Source organism: Ursus americanus, chromosome 7 (genome assembly GCF_024610735.1).
Source record: "Ursus americanus isolate L20-20 chromosome 7, mUrsAme1.1.p, whole genome shotgun sequence".
Classification (NCBI taxonomy): domain Eukaryota; kingdom Metazoa; phylum Chordata; class Mammalia; order Carnivora; family Ursidae; genus Ursus; species Ursus americanus.
The window spans coordinates 57,332,671-57,349,014 of NC_142133.1; the positions used below are offsets into that span (position 1 = coordinate 57,332,671).

Here is a 16,344-nt window from a genome sequence, read left to right on the forward strand (position 1 = left end):
AATCATTATGTTGTGCTGTGTCTTTACTTTACTTCCTGTATTAAAGTGTACTACATTGATTTTTTCAGGAACTTTTGAGATTAAAAACAGTTCTAGTCCAAAAGGGCCTATTTTGGAATTCTTTCCAGGTGTTTATATTTGCTTGATTTTATTTTTTATTTTAATAAATACCCTTCTTTTCCTTCAATTCTTGCTTTGTGCTCTGCCACCTAACTTTTCATTGACTACATATAATCTCCATGCACTTAAAAAATTTAGATGACAAACATTTAGTAGGACCACGTGTCAAATAAGATGTGCAAGAGATTCTTCTGGATTTTCATGGAAGTATATTGTATCATCTTTAGCGACCAGGTCTTGGGACAGTTATTTTGGCTACTAAAATATTCCTTTTATACTTTATTGGTATTATTTTTCCAAAAGTCCATTATTTGACTATATATTTAACAACTGATGTTGTTAAATGAAGAACCTCTTCGCAAGTAAGGTGTTAGTACATATTCATTAGGCAAATAAGATTGCAGTTTTTTAAAGAAAATTGTCTAATATGTTATGGTTTCCAGGTTCACTTATGTAGTTCCCATTTGCTACTTCGCCGAGCAGCTGTGGCTTGTCTCCGGCAGCTTGCACAAAGGGAAGCAGCTGAAGTATGTGAATATGCCATGAGCCTAGCAAAAAATGCAGGCGATAAGGAGAACCCTGGTACTCGTAAGTTACTTCATCAGTCAATATTCTTTTCTGTTTAAATACTTCAACATTTCAAATGAGTATTATTCTTTAACATTTTTGCTTTCAAGTACGGTCAGTCTTCTTATTCTTGTAAGTTAAATAAAACCGTTATCACTTTAAAAATTCCAGTATCATTTTCTTGGTAATTTTACACTTTTACCTTTTTTAAGGTTTGAAGCTAAAAAAAAAAAAAAAAAAAGTAAATAGCATTTAGTATCAAGGTACTTGTGCCGTCCCTTCAGGATGATTTAGCTGTATAAAGGATAACTAACTCCAAGGATTTTGCTTCATGTCACTAATAGACTTCTGGAAAGAGAAGTATCTATTTTGGGGGTACCTGAAAGCTTCCGGTCTCTGATACTAGTTGACCCTTTGTGATGTAACTTTTCCTCAAGAAGGCAAACCTAGAGTAACCAGTAAAAAATGTCAGTAGGTGTTTGGGTAGCAAAAGATAGATCTTTGCTTTCTTCAGTTCTTTCTGCTTTTTGGGGGGTTTGAAGTATAGCTTGAATTTCATAGCTGGCCTTTTGGTCTCTAGGGATAGGTTGCTTAGCAGCTTTTTTCAGATTTTAACTGACAGATATTTCCCCTATTATGAGACAAAATTTTTACTCGAAGAGCTTTCTAATGCATAGAAGTTGCTTGGGTACTAAAAAGCAAGATACTAAAATAACTTCAATTTTAGGATAGTGTAAAAGCTCTATTAACAAATATACTGTATTGCAGAATGTGAAAGATGTTATTTATACAGTAAACATTACTGCTTTTAAGAGAGAAAACATAGCACCAAAAATAATTATAGACTTCTCCTGAATACATATAAAATTTTAAAACTTAATACACGTCAGTCACCATAATCAAAATTGAAAGACAAATGAAGAGGGGAAGTACTTGCAAAATATATTTATTAATTTATTTTATTTATTGAAGTGTGCATATTTATATTTTAATGTTTTTAAAGCTAAGTGTGTTGGGGTCCTAAGACTACCCCGAGGTTTTTTGTTTTTTTTAAGATTTTATTTATTTATTTGACAGAGAGAGACAGCCAGCGAGAGAGGGAACACAAGCAGGGGGAGTGGGAGAGGAAGAAGCAGGCTCCCAGTGGAGCAGGGAGCCTGATGCAGGGCTCAATCCCAGAACGCCGGGATCACACCCTGAGCTAAAGGCAGACGCTTAACGACTGAGCCACCCAGGCGCCCCTACCCCGAGGTTTGATGATACACTAGGAGGACTTAGCATACAGTCATGCATATGGCTATGATTTAATACAGCAACTGAATACAAAGCAAAATTTGCAGAGGGAAAAGTCTGGAGCAAACCAGGCGCAGGTTTCCAAGAGCCCACGCCCCATGAAGTCACACAGGAGCTGCTTGACTCCCTAGCAATGAATCATGACAACATATATGAAATGTCTACCATGAAAGTTTGTCAGGGGCTTGGTGCCCAAGGTTTTTATTGGGTGCTGGTTGACTAGGCATTGTCTGCCTCGCATGTTCCAAAAGTCCAAACTTTAAAGGCAAGCAGGTGTTCAGCATAAACCGTACCGTTCGTACAAATAGTTTAGGTATAGTGAGCCACTTTTACCAGGAAATGATGGGAACCCTCCTGAAACCCAGTTCACTGGAATGCTAGCTAAGGGCTAATCTGAATTTCAGGCATTACTAAGTCATCTCAGGCCTGCTATGTTAACTCTCTTCTGCATCTATAGAAAACCATGAAAGCATAAGAAACATGTTTTATCAAAGAAGAAATGTCACCATAAGAAATATTTTCAACCTCCAGTGATTAAGTAATTACAAGTCAATACAGTCATAAGATAGCATTTTTCTTCTATAAAACGGATCAAATTAAAAATAATGATTATAGTCAGCACTAAGAGAGGTATGAATAAAAGAGAAATGTTTTATACTGCTGGTAGAAAGAAATGTAAAGTCATACAAATTTTCTGGATTTGTCAGTATTTTTTGTCAGCTTACCCTTTGACTTAGTGATACCCGTTTTAGGAATTTATCCTCAACGATCAATTAATATTCTCTCTCTCTCTCTCTCTTTTTTTTTTTAGAGAGGGAGAGAGGCGCAGGGATGCGCAAAAGGAGAGGGAGAGAGAGAATCTTAAGCAGGCTCCATGCCTAGCACAGAGCCCGACATGGGGCTCGATCTCATGATCCCAGAGATCATGACCTGAGCCGAAATCAGGAGTGAGGTGCTTAATTGACTGAGCCACCCAGGCATCCTTAGTGTTCTCTTAATTCAGTGGTTTGCAGTGTAGCTATGAAAATTCATGTTGTAGAAGTTTACTTCCTGATATGGGAACATACTCACTATCAGCTCCTAAGTGAAAAATAGGCCTCTATGCCTAATTTCTCGCTTATGTTCTCTTTCCTTGGAAACAAACCTTTTGACTTTTCCTACTATCTGAGTTCCTCTCACTGTGGCTATTTTCTGCAAACTTCCCCTTATTTTGTCTTTGGAGTGACTAAACTAAAAGAGCCACTTTCGGTTTACATCCCTTTGTCTCACTGTCTTCAAGGTTCAAAGGGCTTTAGTCTTTGGAGCCTCATAATATTCCTTTTTAAGGTTGCCAGTTATACAACTTCTCCTGCCTCTAAGAACGAAAAGGTTTTCAGATAAAGCAAGGCATTTAACTACTATTTTGTAACAATATTACTTTTTTAATTGAAGTATAATTGACATACAATGTTATATTAGTTTCAGATGTACAACATAGTGATTCCCCAATTCTGTACTTGACACATTGCTCACCATGACAAGTGTAGTCACCATCTGTCATCATATGTTATTACAATACTATTGACTATATTCCCTATGCTGTACTTCTCAACCCGGTGTCTTACTTACTTTATAGCTTGAGGTTTGTGCCTCTTAATCTCCTCCACCTATTTTATCCATCTCCCCACTCAATATGACTTTTTGATTGTATGTTTCTTGGAAAGGATTTTCCTAGTTTTTAAATGATCTTTTAGGATATAATCTATTTATAATTTGTGTTCTGGCTTTATAGATTTTCAAAAACCTAAAATATAAGACTGAATAAATTTCAGTTCTTCGAACAAATACATCAATAATTATTTTTCATTCCATTAAATTAAATCTACTTAGAAATATGTCTCTTTCCCATACTTACTCTTTTTTAGAATGAAATATGTATTTATTGAGCATTCCCTGGAGATGTGTTTAAAATATCTCAGAATAGGGGCGCCTGGGTGGCGCAGTCGTTAAGCGTCTGCCTTCGGCTCAGGGCATGATCCCAGAGTCCTGGGATCGAGCCCTGCATCGGGCTCCCTGCTCTGCTGGGAGCCTGCTTCTTCCTCTCCCACTCCCCCTGCTTGTGTTCCCTCTCTCGCTGGCTGTCTCTATCTCTGTCAAATAAATAAACAAAATCTTTAAAAAAATTAAAAAAAAATAAAATATCTCAGAATAATCAGTTTTAAGGATCAGAGTTTACCTATTGTTAGATTAAATTCTAAACCGAAGGGTATGTAAACTGGAGAACATAAATTCTGTGTGTCACTAGCTTGTTTTGTTTTAATCATGAATTTACATGTAAGCTTTGGTCTTTAACATAATTGTTACCTATAGTATACAACAAAACCCTATACAAGTTCATTTGTAAAAATTGCCTTTCAGATGTCAATCCTTTTGCACCTGGAGTCAGTTCTCGAAGTGATATCCACTGCCGGCACCAAGGTGTTAATATAACAGAAACTGGTCTTGAGGGACTTCTTTTTGGAATGCTAGACCGGGAGACAGATAGAAAATTATGTTCTGATATTCATGATACTTTGGGGCATATGCTTTCATCACTGGCTGTAGAAAAACTTTCCCATTGGCTAATGCTTTGTAAAGATGTCCTGGCAGCTTCTAGTGGTATGTATTTAATATATAAAATATGTTCTTAAAATAATGACTATTTTACCTCTGGCATATCTCTGTACATGTAAATGTATAGATACAGATGCATAGAAAGATATATATAGATAGAATGATAGATAGATAGATACACACATATATATATTTGAGCTTATATTTAAAAATGCTAATAAATTTTAATCTATAAATCCCTGTATAAATGTTGAAGGTTAAATTACATTACAAGCTAATGAGATTTCTTTGATTTGGGGGAAATGACTAAATTCAAACTACATTTTCGTGTATAAAAATCCCAGGTTACTCTTTATTCAACATAACATGTAAAACTAGTGAAATATGTAAAAACACTTTTATGTTATCCTTTCTTTGCTTTCTGATTGACTTTAAAAAATTTTCCAATTCTACTGTTTTCAAGAGAGTGAGAATTTAGTCCTTCTTTATTAGAAATCTTGTATCATGAATGCAAGTTCTAAAGTATCATTTTTGCTGTATGTGAGGTTGTCATAATATGCTTCTTTTTTGTTATAGATATGAGCACTGCAACTCCCTTAAGTAGTGGAAAAGATGAGGAATCTGAGAAGAAAGATGAGATGGATGATGATACCATGTTCACCACATTAGGCGAAGAAGATAAATCAAAGCCCTTCGTGGCGCCTCGCTGGGCTACTCGGGTGTTCGCTGCAGATTGCCTGTGCCGAATCATCAATTTGTGTGAGAATGCGGACCAGGCCCACTTCGATCTTGCCATGGCACGTTCTGCTAAACTACGAAACCCTACAAGTAAATTTAAAATCAGTACTTCTTTTCCCCAGAGTATTTTTTATAGTTTTGAAATACAGGTTTGCTGCTATGTAACATGCTTTAGACTCTGCCTTTCATTTCTTATAAGTTCCTTTTACCTTTGTTTTCTGTCCCCTAAGCATACTACCTGTCTTCTGACCTATATTTAGAAGATAAGTGGAAGAAAATGGTCCAAAGGTATCTGCCTATCATAAGGTAGATGTATCTTAATCATGTGCCCTAAAGGTAACAATGGCAGTAACTTATGTATCCTTTGTACTTTGTCCTAGTTTAGCAGTTAAGTGTAAAAGAGATGGCCACACTCTAAGGTACATAAGTAAAGGGAGTTTTGCAGTCCCAGCCATGGAGGATGTCAGAACTCAGGAATGCCATCATTCAATTCCACTCAAATTCTCAGGTTTCAGAAATGCTGCTAGGTACTTTTGTAAAGGTGAAAACTGTTACTGAAAGTTGACACTGCTTTTTTTATCTTTTGTAAGCTTTTTATATCCCATAATTCCCTGGATCAGATATTATAGGGAATTTACAAAGAAATCATCAGGTCCAATGTCCTCATTGTTCAGATGAGGAGACCCAGAGAAGCTGAGAGTCGTGGAAGAGTAAAAGACTCTGTCTTGTACTTTGTTGTCTCTTCATCACCCTGTCGTTTTTTTACATATGTAAAAACAAATTGTGTGTACTAATAGTATTGAGTCTATATATTAAAACTCCTTTTAGTTTACTTGGTTACTAAATGCCTTTCAGTTTACTGGAACTCACAAATGGATTAAAAACCAAACAAAAAGTAAAGTAAAATAAAATGTGAATCCAAATGTATGGTTATCAGCAAAGCACAACATATCACGAACACAGTGTCCTTATTCATGCCATTATTTATCAAATACTTATCAAACCCTGTTCTTTGCTATACATTGGGGATGTGAAGAAGAAAAAAACATAGCCCATATCCTTGAAGAATTTCTAGTCTAGAAGACAGAAAGCCTTCTCTCTCAAACAATTTTATGTCCCAATAGTGGTATGAGGGAGTATTTGGGGGACATAAAGTAGTATGCGTTTTCTGAAGAGCCAGGGAAGATCTCACAGAAAAGGTGATTCTGAAACTGGATTTTAAAGGCAGAGAAAAGATTTTCCGGGTAGAAGAAGTTGGTTGTATCAATTTTCTATTGCTGCTGTAACAAATAACCACAAATTCAGTGGCTTAAAACAACACACATTTTTTATCTTATTGTTCTTGTAGGTCGGGAAGTCCAACTTGATTCTCACTGGGCTAATGTCAAGGTATCAGCAGGGCTGCATTCCTTTTTGGAGGCTTTCCAGGAGTCTTTTCTTCTCAGCTTCTATAGGCTGCCTGCATTCCTTGGTGGTGGCCCCCTCTCTCTATCTTCAAAGCCAACAACACTGACTGTCTCAGTGATCCTTCTTTAGCTGTCACATGGCTGGGACCACAGCCAGGAGCAGTGCTCTGCTTTTAGGGCTTATGTGATTAGATTGGGCCCACCTGTTAAATTTGGGATAATCTCCATTTCAGAGCCCATAACTTTAATCACATCTACAACCCCCCTCTTGCTATGTACATTAACACATTCACAGATTGCAGGGATTAGGGTGTAGATATTTGAGCACCATTATTCTGCCTACCACACTGGTTTATTATAAGCAAAGAAAGTAAGATAATTTGTTTGCTTTAGATTTTATTTATTTATATTAGAGAGAGAGAGCACACATGTGCATGAATGAGGGAGGGGGGAGAATGAGAGGGAGAGAGAATCTCAGGCAGACTCTGTGCTGAGCATGGAGCCCACCACGGGGCTCGATCTCATGACCCTGAGATCATGACCTGAGCTGAAATCAAGAGTCAGACGCTTAACTAACTGAGCCACCCAGGCACCCTGAAAGTAAAGAGAATTTGTAAAGGCATGGAAGTATAAGTGTACATGTGACGTTTTGGGAATAGTGAAGATCCTTAGGTTGACTTTCCTTTCTTTGTATTATTTTTCTGTCATTTGTATCTTGTCTTTTGCCTGCATTCTCAGAGATCCTCACAAGTTTTCCCTTTATACCACCGATAATGTTTTACTGTTCTCTGCCCCCATAGTAGATCTTAAGTCTTTTTTGTTTTTACTTTTCCTTTAATTTTTTGTCTTTTTTCTACCTTCATTATATCATATCCTTTTGACTCTATGATTTTCTGTTCTTATTGTGTAGCAGCCATGATTTTTTGCGTTCTATTGAGATGCCAAATGTTTTCTATATTTTATTCTGATTTTTATAGAAAATTATTTTTGAGATTGGCTCTTTCTCAATCTTCAGAATCCTTATTTTGCCTGCATGTGTTTTCTTCATAGGCTTATTTGTTTATATATCCTTGAAAGAGGAGAGCATTCTCCATACTTGAAATTTGCTCACAGGGTGTGTGTGGGTGAATTGCCCATGTTCTCGGTCTTTGTTTACTGGGTACTTCACATTGGTAGCTGGATGGTAAGCTGATATAACAGCTTCCAACCTAGATTCCAGTATGTGACATGCTTTGTTCTGCTGGACTGAAACAGGATCCTTTCCAGTTCCCATTGCCTGCTATTCTCAACAGTCATGTCAGCATGTAGTTTTCAAAGTTATAGACTAAATAAATGTGTTATCCAGACTCTTCCTATATCATCCTTATCTCCCTTTGTATCCACTGAGCTTTAATGGTATGGAACTACTGCCCCCAGAATATAATAAACTTCTACCAGCCCCCTAAGTCTTTCCCCCTTTTAGAGTTTCTGCCTTGTGCTCCATCCCACTCCCCTGCTTTAGGAGTTCATCTCCTTGGATTTGGGAAAAAGACGTCTTGACTTAAGAAAAGTTGTGTAGAGAAGCAACAGTACTTTTGGGAATAATTGCCTAGTTTTTTGTTGGTACATTGGTATTTTTCTAGACCTTTTTATTTAGGTAACAGAGAGTACTGGAGGAGTAATGGGTCTTTTTAATTTACTTTTGGATTGGCATAATATGAATAGGTTCATTTTAATCCAGTTCCGTCTGCCTTGGAAATTTCCTCCCAACTTCTGGCAGTAGTTCATTATACCTAATTTTTATTGATGGTGTGTTTTTGCCTCCATTAGATGAGGGAAGTGTTAGGGGCTTCTAGCCAAATGTTTATTTTTTCTCTCTCCATTGTTCCTCTTCCCCAAACCAGTAGATATTCTTTTTTAAACTTAAGATTCTAAAATTGGAATTTTAGGTAGGCATATGAAAAAATTAGAAGATACTTGTTTTATAACCTTCACAATAGCGACAACCACAAAAACCTGTTTAAATAGGTACTGTTTGGACATGTAGCTGAGCCACAGATTGCCACTGCTTCAAAAAGAGTTTGGGAGTCTTGCAGCCTCCTGAAGAACTTGAGAGTACTTGAGTTTGGTAAATTCTTTAGATAACTTCAATTGCTATGTCTTTAAGTTCACCAGTCTTTTCTTTTTCAGTATCTAATCACTAATAATCTTATCTAGTATATTTTTCATTTCAGGTATATTATTTTTTTATTTCTACAAGTCTCATTTGTGGTTCCCCCTACCTTCTTTTTGTTTTCTTTCTTGAATATAGGCAACATATTTATGATAACTGTCTGCTCGCTGTCTGGTAATTTCATCACCTTTTCCATTTCTGGATCTATTTCTATTCACTGAGGGTTTTTTTTTTTTCCTTTCCTGCTTCTTTGGATCCCTGGTAATTTTTTATTACATGCCAGATTTACAAATTTTATAGTAGTAGTAGTGGATTTTGTTGTATTCCTTTAAATAGTGTTGGACTTTTTTCTGTGATGTAGTTAAATTACTTGATATCTTTTGAATCCTTTTGAGACTTGCTTTTAAGCTTTGTTTGGGCAGATCTGGGGTAGCCTTTACTCTAAAAGGAAAAAGACTTCCCTTTTCTACATCTTATCCTTATAAAAGTCTTTTCCAGAGTAGAGGTTGGGAAACTACTTCCTGTAGTCCAAATGCAGACCATAGCCTGTTTTTTTAAATAAAGTTTTATTGGAACACAGCATACCCATTTATATACACGTGATCTATGACTATTTTCATTCTACAACAGCAGAATTGAGTAATTGTGATAGAAATTATATGGCCAGCAAAACCAAAAGTTTTGCTTGTACATCTAGTTCTTTATAAGAAAAACCTGCCAACCCTATTCTAAAAGAATTACAAACTCCTTTTGGGAAAGTTACAATAGTCAGTTATTTTGCTTCGAATGTTATTGTACATCCAATAATGTCATCTATATTAACATACTGTGTAAAGGTTTACCAATATTCTTGAGAAATATGATACATGAGCTTTCTTGAAAGTATATCTTTATTTTTAAACATAGTGAAATATGTGGAACATAAGTGTGCTTTTTTTTAAAGATTTTATTTATTTATTTGACAGAGAGAGGGAGAGAGCACAAGCAGGGGGAGCAGGAGGCAGAGGGAGAGAGAGAAGCAGGCTCCCACTGAGCAGGGAGCCTGATGAGGGGCTTGACCCCGGAACCCTGGGATCATGACCTGAGCTGAAGGCAGACACTTAACCGACTGAACCACCCAGGCGCACCCAAACATAAGTGCTTTTTTAAAGAAGTTTATTTCATTTCATATTTTTGTGTTATAATACCTATTTTTGGAGTTTTCCTTTTTGCCCTCTATTTTTATTTTTAGATGACCTGTTGGTACTTCATCTCTCTGACCTGATTCGCATGGCATTCATGGCTGCAACAGATCATAGTAACCAGCTGCGGATGGCTGGGCTCCAAGCACTTGAAGACATTATCAAGAAGTTTGCATCTGTGCCTGAGCCAGAATTTCCAGGCCATGTGATTCTGGAGCAGTATCAAGCTAACGTGAGATACTCTGTTTATTTAAAACTTAAAATTGATCCTTTGCGTGATCATTAAAGGAGTGAAGATTCCCTGGAGAAATGTATTTGGAACTTCAGCTGCATATCTTTATTCCCATCGTCTGTTAAATAGTTGAATCCCACAGTTGAAGAAACAGTAGTATAAAGCTTGTCACTATTTTTAAATTCTGATAGTGTATTAGTGATAAAACTAGAATAGAATCGCAGCCTAGCTTTTCGGTCTTGTGTTTAGATGTTTAGCCATGCCATTTCAAAGATAAAAGGACATTCAAAGAGTGTTGTGGATTTGCTGACATTACTTTTATATGTCAAGACTTGATAAGCATTTTTAAAAATAAAAAGGACAGCTTTGTATGGTGAAGGGTAACTTTTAGTAACAGCAGTTAAAAATATTACTGGAAGAATTACATACCTTCAAAAAAATATTTTATTTTATTCTAAACAGAGATACTTGTTTCCCCTGAGACTTATAACTTTATTTGTGTTCTTGAACTGAGGCACAGTCGATTTAATCCTGGTAATGATGGGTTATGTGAAGACAAAGAAACTTAAGTTGGCAAGGAAAGAAGACACATTTTTTTTAACTGTAATTATACCAGAACCTTAGCTTCGTATACACAACACCTCATCTAAAAGCTATACTCAAACATACACAAAATTAAAAAGGGTGAATAATGTATGCTCCATTGTTTTTCCATCATAAGTACAAGTGAAGAAGTTACGGCTTCTAGCCCAACTGGCTGTAGAAAACCCATATACAATTATTTACTCCCAAATACCCAACCCATAAGAATGAAGGTTTGTTGTTTTGTTTTGTTTTGACTTTTTATTTAGGAATAATTCTAAACTTACAGAAAAATTGAAAGAATAACTATTTAAATCCATGTGTCTTTACCCTTGAATACTTCAGTGTGTATTTCCAGAGGAAAAGAACACTGTCTTTTAAAACCACAGAACAGTTATCAATTTCAGGAAATTCAACATTAATATATTACTTCTGTATAGTCGGTCATATTCCAGTTTTATCAGTCAACCCAGTAATCTCTTTTATAGTATATTCTCTTTCTCCTTCAGTACAGGACCCAGCACCAGCTCTGTGATTAGTTGATGACTGTACTAGCAATACCGCAGTTAGTTGCCACGTGTTTTCAGTCATAGAGACGGACTCTTGATCCATTTCTAAACTGCTGTTGCTATTTCTCAGTGTGACTCTCTTGTGTAAGGGAAGATGTCTCAGATTTGGAGTTGATTATATCTAATTCCTTATTCAGTTCATACACATTAAATCTAATAATTTAAGAATCTATGATTGGGTTGGCTTATGAAAACTAAAGCTCATATTCCTTCACTTATTACTATGACAGTGGTACATAAATGAATATTTCTTGAGCATCCTTTTAAAAAAATTTTTTTTAAAGATTTTATTTATTTATTTGACAAAGAGAGCATAAGCAGGGGGAGTGGCAGGCAGAGGGAGAGGGAGAAGCAGGCTTCCCACCAAGCAGGGAGTCCAATGTGGGCTCCATCCCAGGACCCTGGGATCATGAACTAAGCCAAAGGTAGATGCTTAACTGACTGAGCCACCCAGGTGCCCCGCGTATCCTTCCCTTAAGGTATCTTTTTTTGAGGTGAAATGGTCTCTATATAGAAAATATAGACAGAATTAAAAAGAAATAGCAGTTTTCTGTTATGTCTAGGAACGTGACTTTGTCAGAAAATCCCATTTACTATGAAACAAAAATAAAGGAAAAAGAAACAAGATTAATTGCCTGTTTTGGTATAACATTCGTATAGATTTGATAATGATTATAACCTCCTGGAAAGCAAAAGAAAAATGGTATGTTTGAGTTTATTGTAACTGAAAAAAGAGATAAGGGAGATGTGATAAAAAGGAAAATAACAAAGATGTGTTTTGTGTGTTTTCATCTCCAAAGACACAAGAGGCTTTATGTTTACTACTTAATCTTTAAAAATAAAATGCTCATATTCATTTTCTTAGGTGGGAGCTGCTCTAAGACCAGCCTTTTCCCAAGATACCCCATCAGACATAATAGCAAAAGCTTGCCAGGTAAGAAGAAAAATGGGGTTTTCTATAGTTACCTTCTTTAAATTAATAGATACCTTAGAATTTCACTTCCAAGAAAGAAGAGAGAAAAATCAAATAATACTTATTTTTATCTTGGAAATACAACAGTGACAGTTTCTTCTTTTATTCTGTATGAAATGATGAAGTGGTAACTATTAGTTACATCCCTTTTTTTTGTCATAGCTGAGGAAATGATTTTGGGATACATAGGTCTTTTATCATCCAGAAGTGAACAAAGGTATAAAAATCATAAGAGGGACTAAAAATAAAAGTCAGAGTACAAAATAATAAAAGAATGCATATTAATGATAATTAGGTAATAAAATATTTTTTTGATCAGTTTGTGAAAATTGTATAAGTTTCTGGAGAACTTCACAGTTTGGAAATTTTATTGCAAAATTAATCCCAGGAGATTATTCTCACATTATTATATTTGAAAAAAGTCACAAAAGCACTTATGGTCCTACACTTTTGATAAGTTCCTCTTTTTAAGGCATCATTCTGAAAATGGATTTATGCATTAAGCTCTCGTCTTTCAGGAAATCAGATTCTTTATCTGCTTTGCTAAGGATAGAAGAGAAGCATCTCTCTCCTTCCCAGTTTTCTGGAGTACAGGGCTGTGCTCCATCATTATTGCTTAGAATCCATAATCAAGCTACATGTGGCCTCTAAACAGAGAATGTTTTGCTATTTACATGCTAAGTGTGAAGTTCTTACTTTGTTCTCTCTGTAGCTGAATGGGTTTGCCTCTTCCTCCCAATGTTAAGATTTTTTTTCTTTTGAGAGAGGGAGAGGTGGGGTAGGGGCATAGGGAGAGGGAGAGAGAAAATCTTGAGCAGGTTCCACGCCTAGTGAGGAGCCTGATGTGGGGCTCAGTCTCACAACTGTGAGATCATGAGCTGAGCCAAAATCAAGAGTAAGACGCTTAACCGACTGAGCCACCCGGGCACCCCCCATTGTTAAGATTTATTTCTCTGAAGTCTGCTGTCTTAATGGTGGCCTTTGGAGAAATGAACTCCTCTGACAAATAGCAGACCAGAGAGAAAAGAGGGAGCCTTGTTTAAGAGAGAAGTCTGTGGATCAGAATTAGAGCAGGCCATTTGGTATGAGATACCGACACACAATAAGAAATCATAGTCCTGTATAAATAAATGTATCATGATGATGTTTCAGAACATAGTATTTAAGCAGAAAAAAACCTACAAAGCTCCCATTCTTAGAAAAATGAAAGCTATTCAGAATTCATCTTGTGGACGAGTAGTATGAAAATTTCCTCTTACTGAATTTGCCTTCAACTTCTTATTCTTTATGCTGCTCTAGCTGCTTTTTCTATAAGTTTCTTCTTTTCTACTGGCAGGCTTAAGTTTTTGACCTCCTGTCCTTCTGTTTCTGGGAGGAAACCTAGTTTTGAAACAGATGGAACAGTGGGTTCCTTTTTCTTAAAGGACAGTAAGCAGTTGGCTTTGGTCAGATCATGAAACATTGCATCCCACCTTATTTACTAGAATAGATGTCATGTTAAACCTGAAACTGAATCAGGGTGATTTTTAGATATTATAGGAAGACTCTCAAGTGTAACACAGTTGGGAACAGTAATCAGTAGTTTAATTTAAAAAAATCCTTTAAATCAGCATAGGAGTCAAAAACATAGTATATACTTTAAATATCTTATTTCAGATTAAAATGGATAAATGTACATTCATGTACCACTCTTTTGATGTAAGGCCTGGGTCTTTTCTCTGAATATGATTTTGCTGATTCAGTGCTACTTTATCTTTTTTCATAAACCAGACCTATAATGCAGAACCTGCAGTTTCTAGTTTCATGCTCTTGATTTTTTCAAAGATTTGATTTTCAGGTAATCTCCACACCCATCATGGGGCTTGAACTCACAACCCCAAGACTAAGAGTTGCATGCTCTACTGACTGAGCCAGCCAGGCGCCCTGGGTTTCAGGTTCTTTAAAGTGAGGACTTGTGATTGTGGAGGCAAGCTAGCACCGCCAGACCACCCCTTCTTCATTGACATTCTTCCTTTGGCTCCAGTGTCACTGCATTTGTCTGGTTTTCCTTTTGCTTTTCTGGCATTTTCTTTCCAATTTCTTTCATTGTTTATTCTTATTCTGCTTGTCCCATAGTGTAACTATCTTCCCTGTGTTCTGTCCTTAAACCTTTTTTTTAATACCTGAGTCCTTCAACAAATTTACCTGGTAACATTGCCTTAGTTATTACTGGTGTGTGGAGAGTTCCCAGGTCTCCCTACTTATTGTTTTTTTTTTTAATTTTAATTCCAGTATAGTTATATTAATTTCGGGTATACAATATAGTGATTCAGCAGTTCTATGCCTTACTCAGTGCTCATCACAATAAGTGTGCTCTTCATCCCTTCACGTAGTTCCCCATCCCCCTACCCCTCGCCTCTGGTAACCACCAGTTCTCTATAGTTAAGAGTCCGTTTCTTGATTTGTCTCTTTTTTTAACCCTTTGTTCATTTGTTTTGTTTCGTAAATTCTACATATGAGTGAAATCATATGGTATTTGTCTTAGTCTCTAACTGGCTTATTTTACTTAGCGTTATACTCTCTGGCTTTATCCATGTTGTTGCCAATGGCAAGATTTCATTCCTTTTTATGGCTGAGTAATATTCCATTTTGTGTATATATGTGTGTGTGTATATACAAATACATATACATTTACATAAACATATATATACATATATATATACCACCTCTTTACCCAGTCATCTGTTGATGGATACTTAAGTTGCTTCTGTAATTTGGCTATTGTAAAAAAGTAGTTAAAAACAGAACTACCCTGGGGCGCCTGGGTGGCTCAGTTTTAAGCATCTGCCTTCGGCTCAGGGTGTGATCCCAAGGTCCTGGGATCAAGCCCCACGTCAGGCTCCCTACTCCTCTGGGAGCCTGCTTCTTCCTCTCCCACTCCCCCTGCTTCTGTTCCCTCTCTCACTGGCTGTCTCTCTCTCTCTCTCTCTGTCAATAAATAAAATCTTAAAAAAAAAATAGAACTACCCTATGATCTAGTAATCACACTACTAAGTATTTACCCAAAGAATACAAAAACACTAATTCAAAGGGATGCATGCACCCCTGTTTATTGCAGCATTATTTACAACAGCCATCTTTGATTCCTCACACTTTTTGCAAGTCTCTGGCCCCTCCTCTAAAAATATTTAATTGGTTTCTAAATCCTGTGATTTCTATGTCCAAGTCTCTTTCAGGTGACTCTCCCTTTTCATTACATTCCCAGCTTGATCTATATCGTCTCTGTCCCATAATATTGTAATAGTCACCTTAACTAAACACACTGCTTACCATCTAAACGCATTCTTTCCTGGCATAAATACTGGACCAATCTTCCTAAAGCACAATTCTTTTTTTTAAAGATTGATTGATTGATTGAGGGGGGTTGGAAGGGCAGGAGGAGAAGGAGAGAGAGAATCCCAAGCAGACTCTATCCTGAGCTCGGAGCCTGACATGGGGCCTGATCCCACAACCCCAAGATCATGACCCGAGCTGAAATTAAGAGTTGGACGCTCATGGGGCGCCTGGGTGGCACAGCGGTTAAGCATCTGCCTTTGGCTCAGGGCGTGATCCTGGTGTTATGGGATCAAGCCCCACATCAGGCTCCTCCGCGAGGAGCCTGCTTCTTCCTCTCCCACTCCCCCTGCTTGTGTTCCCTGTCTCGCTGGCTGTCTCTATCTCTGTCGAATAAATAAATAAAATCTTTAAAAAAAAAAAAAAAAGAGTTGGACGCTCAACCAACTGAGCCACCCAGGCGCCCCAAGCACAATTCCAATTGTAATCTCCCTGCTCAGAAGCCGTGGAAACTGATTGCCCATAGAACAAAGGCTGAATTCAGTTTGCATGGAATTTAAATTGTACCATAATCCGATCCCAGTTAACTTTGCTAATCTCATCTCTTTTCCCATGTAACTCCTCTGT

At 36.9% G+C, this 16,344-nt stretch overlaps 1 protein-coding gene across 3 annotated transcripts in view; it reads left to right on the top strand.

Moving 5' to 3' along the window:
• Positions 1–16,344, top strand: part of HEATR5B (HEAT repeat containing 5B) — a 102,429-nt gene that overhangs the window by 57,148 nt on the left and 28,937 nt on the right. For all 3 annotated transcript variants that reach the window (XM_045809079.2, XM_045809080.2, XM_087863732.1), the window contains exons 22-26: positions 564–708; positions 4,378–4,617; positions 5,149–5,400; positions 10,100–10,281; positions 12,298–12,366. In XM_045809079.2, coding sequence (XP_045665035.1) covers positions 564–708; positions 4,378–4,617; positions 5,149–5,400; positions 10,100–10,281; positions 12,298–12,366 — 888 coding nt within the window. The remainder of the gene's footprint in view (positions 1–563; positions 709–4,377; positions 4,618–5,148; positions 5,401–10,099; positions 10,282–12,297; positions 12,367–16,344) is intronic.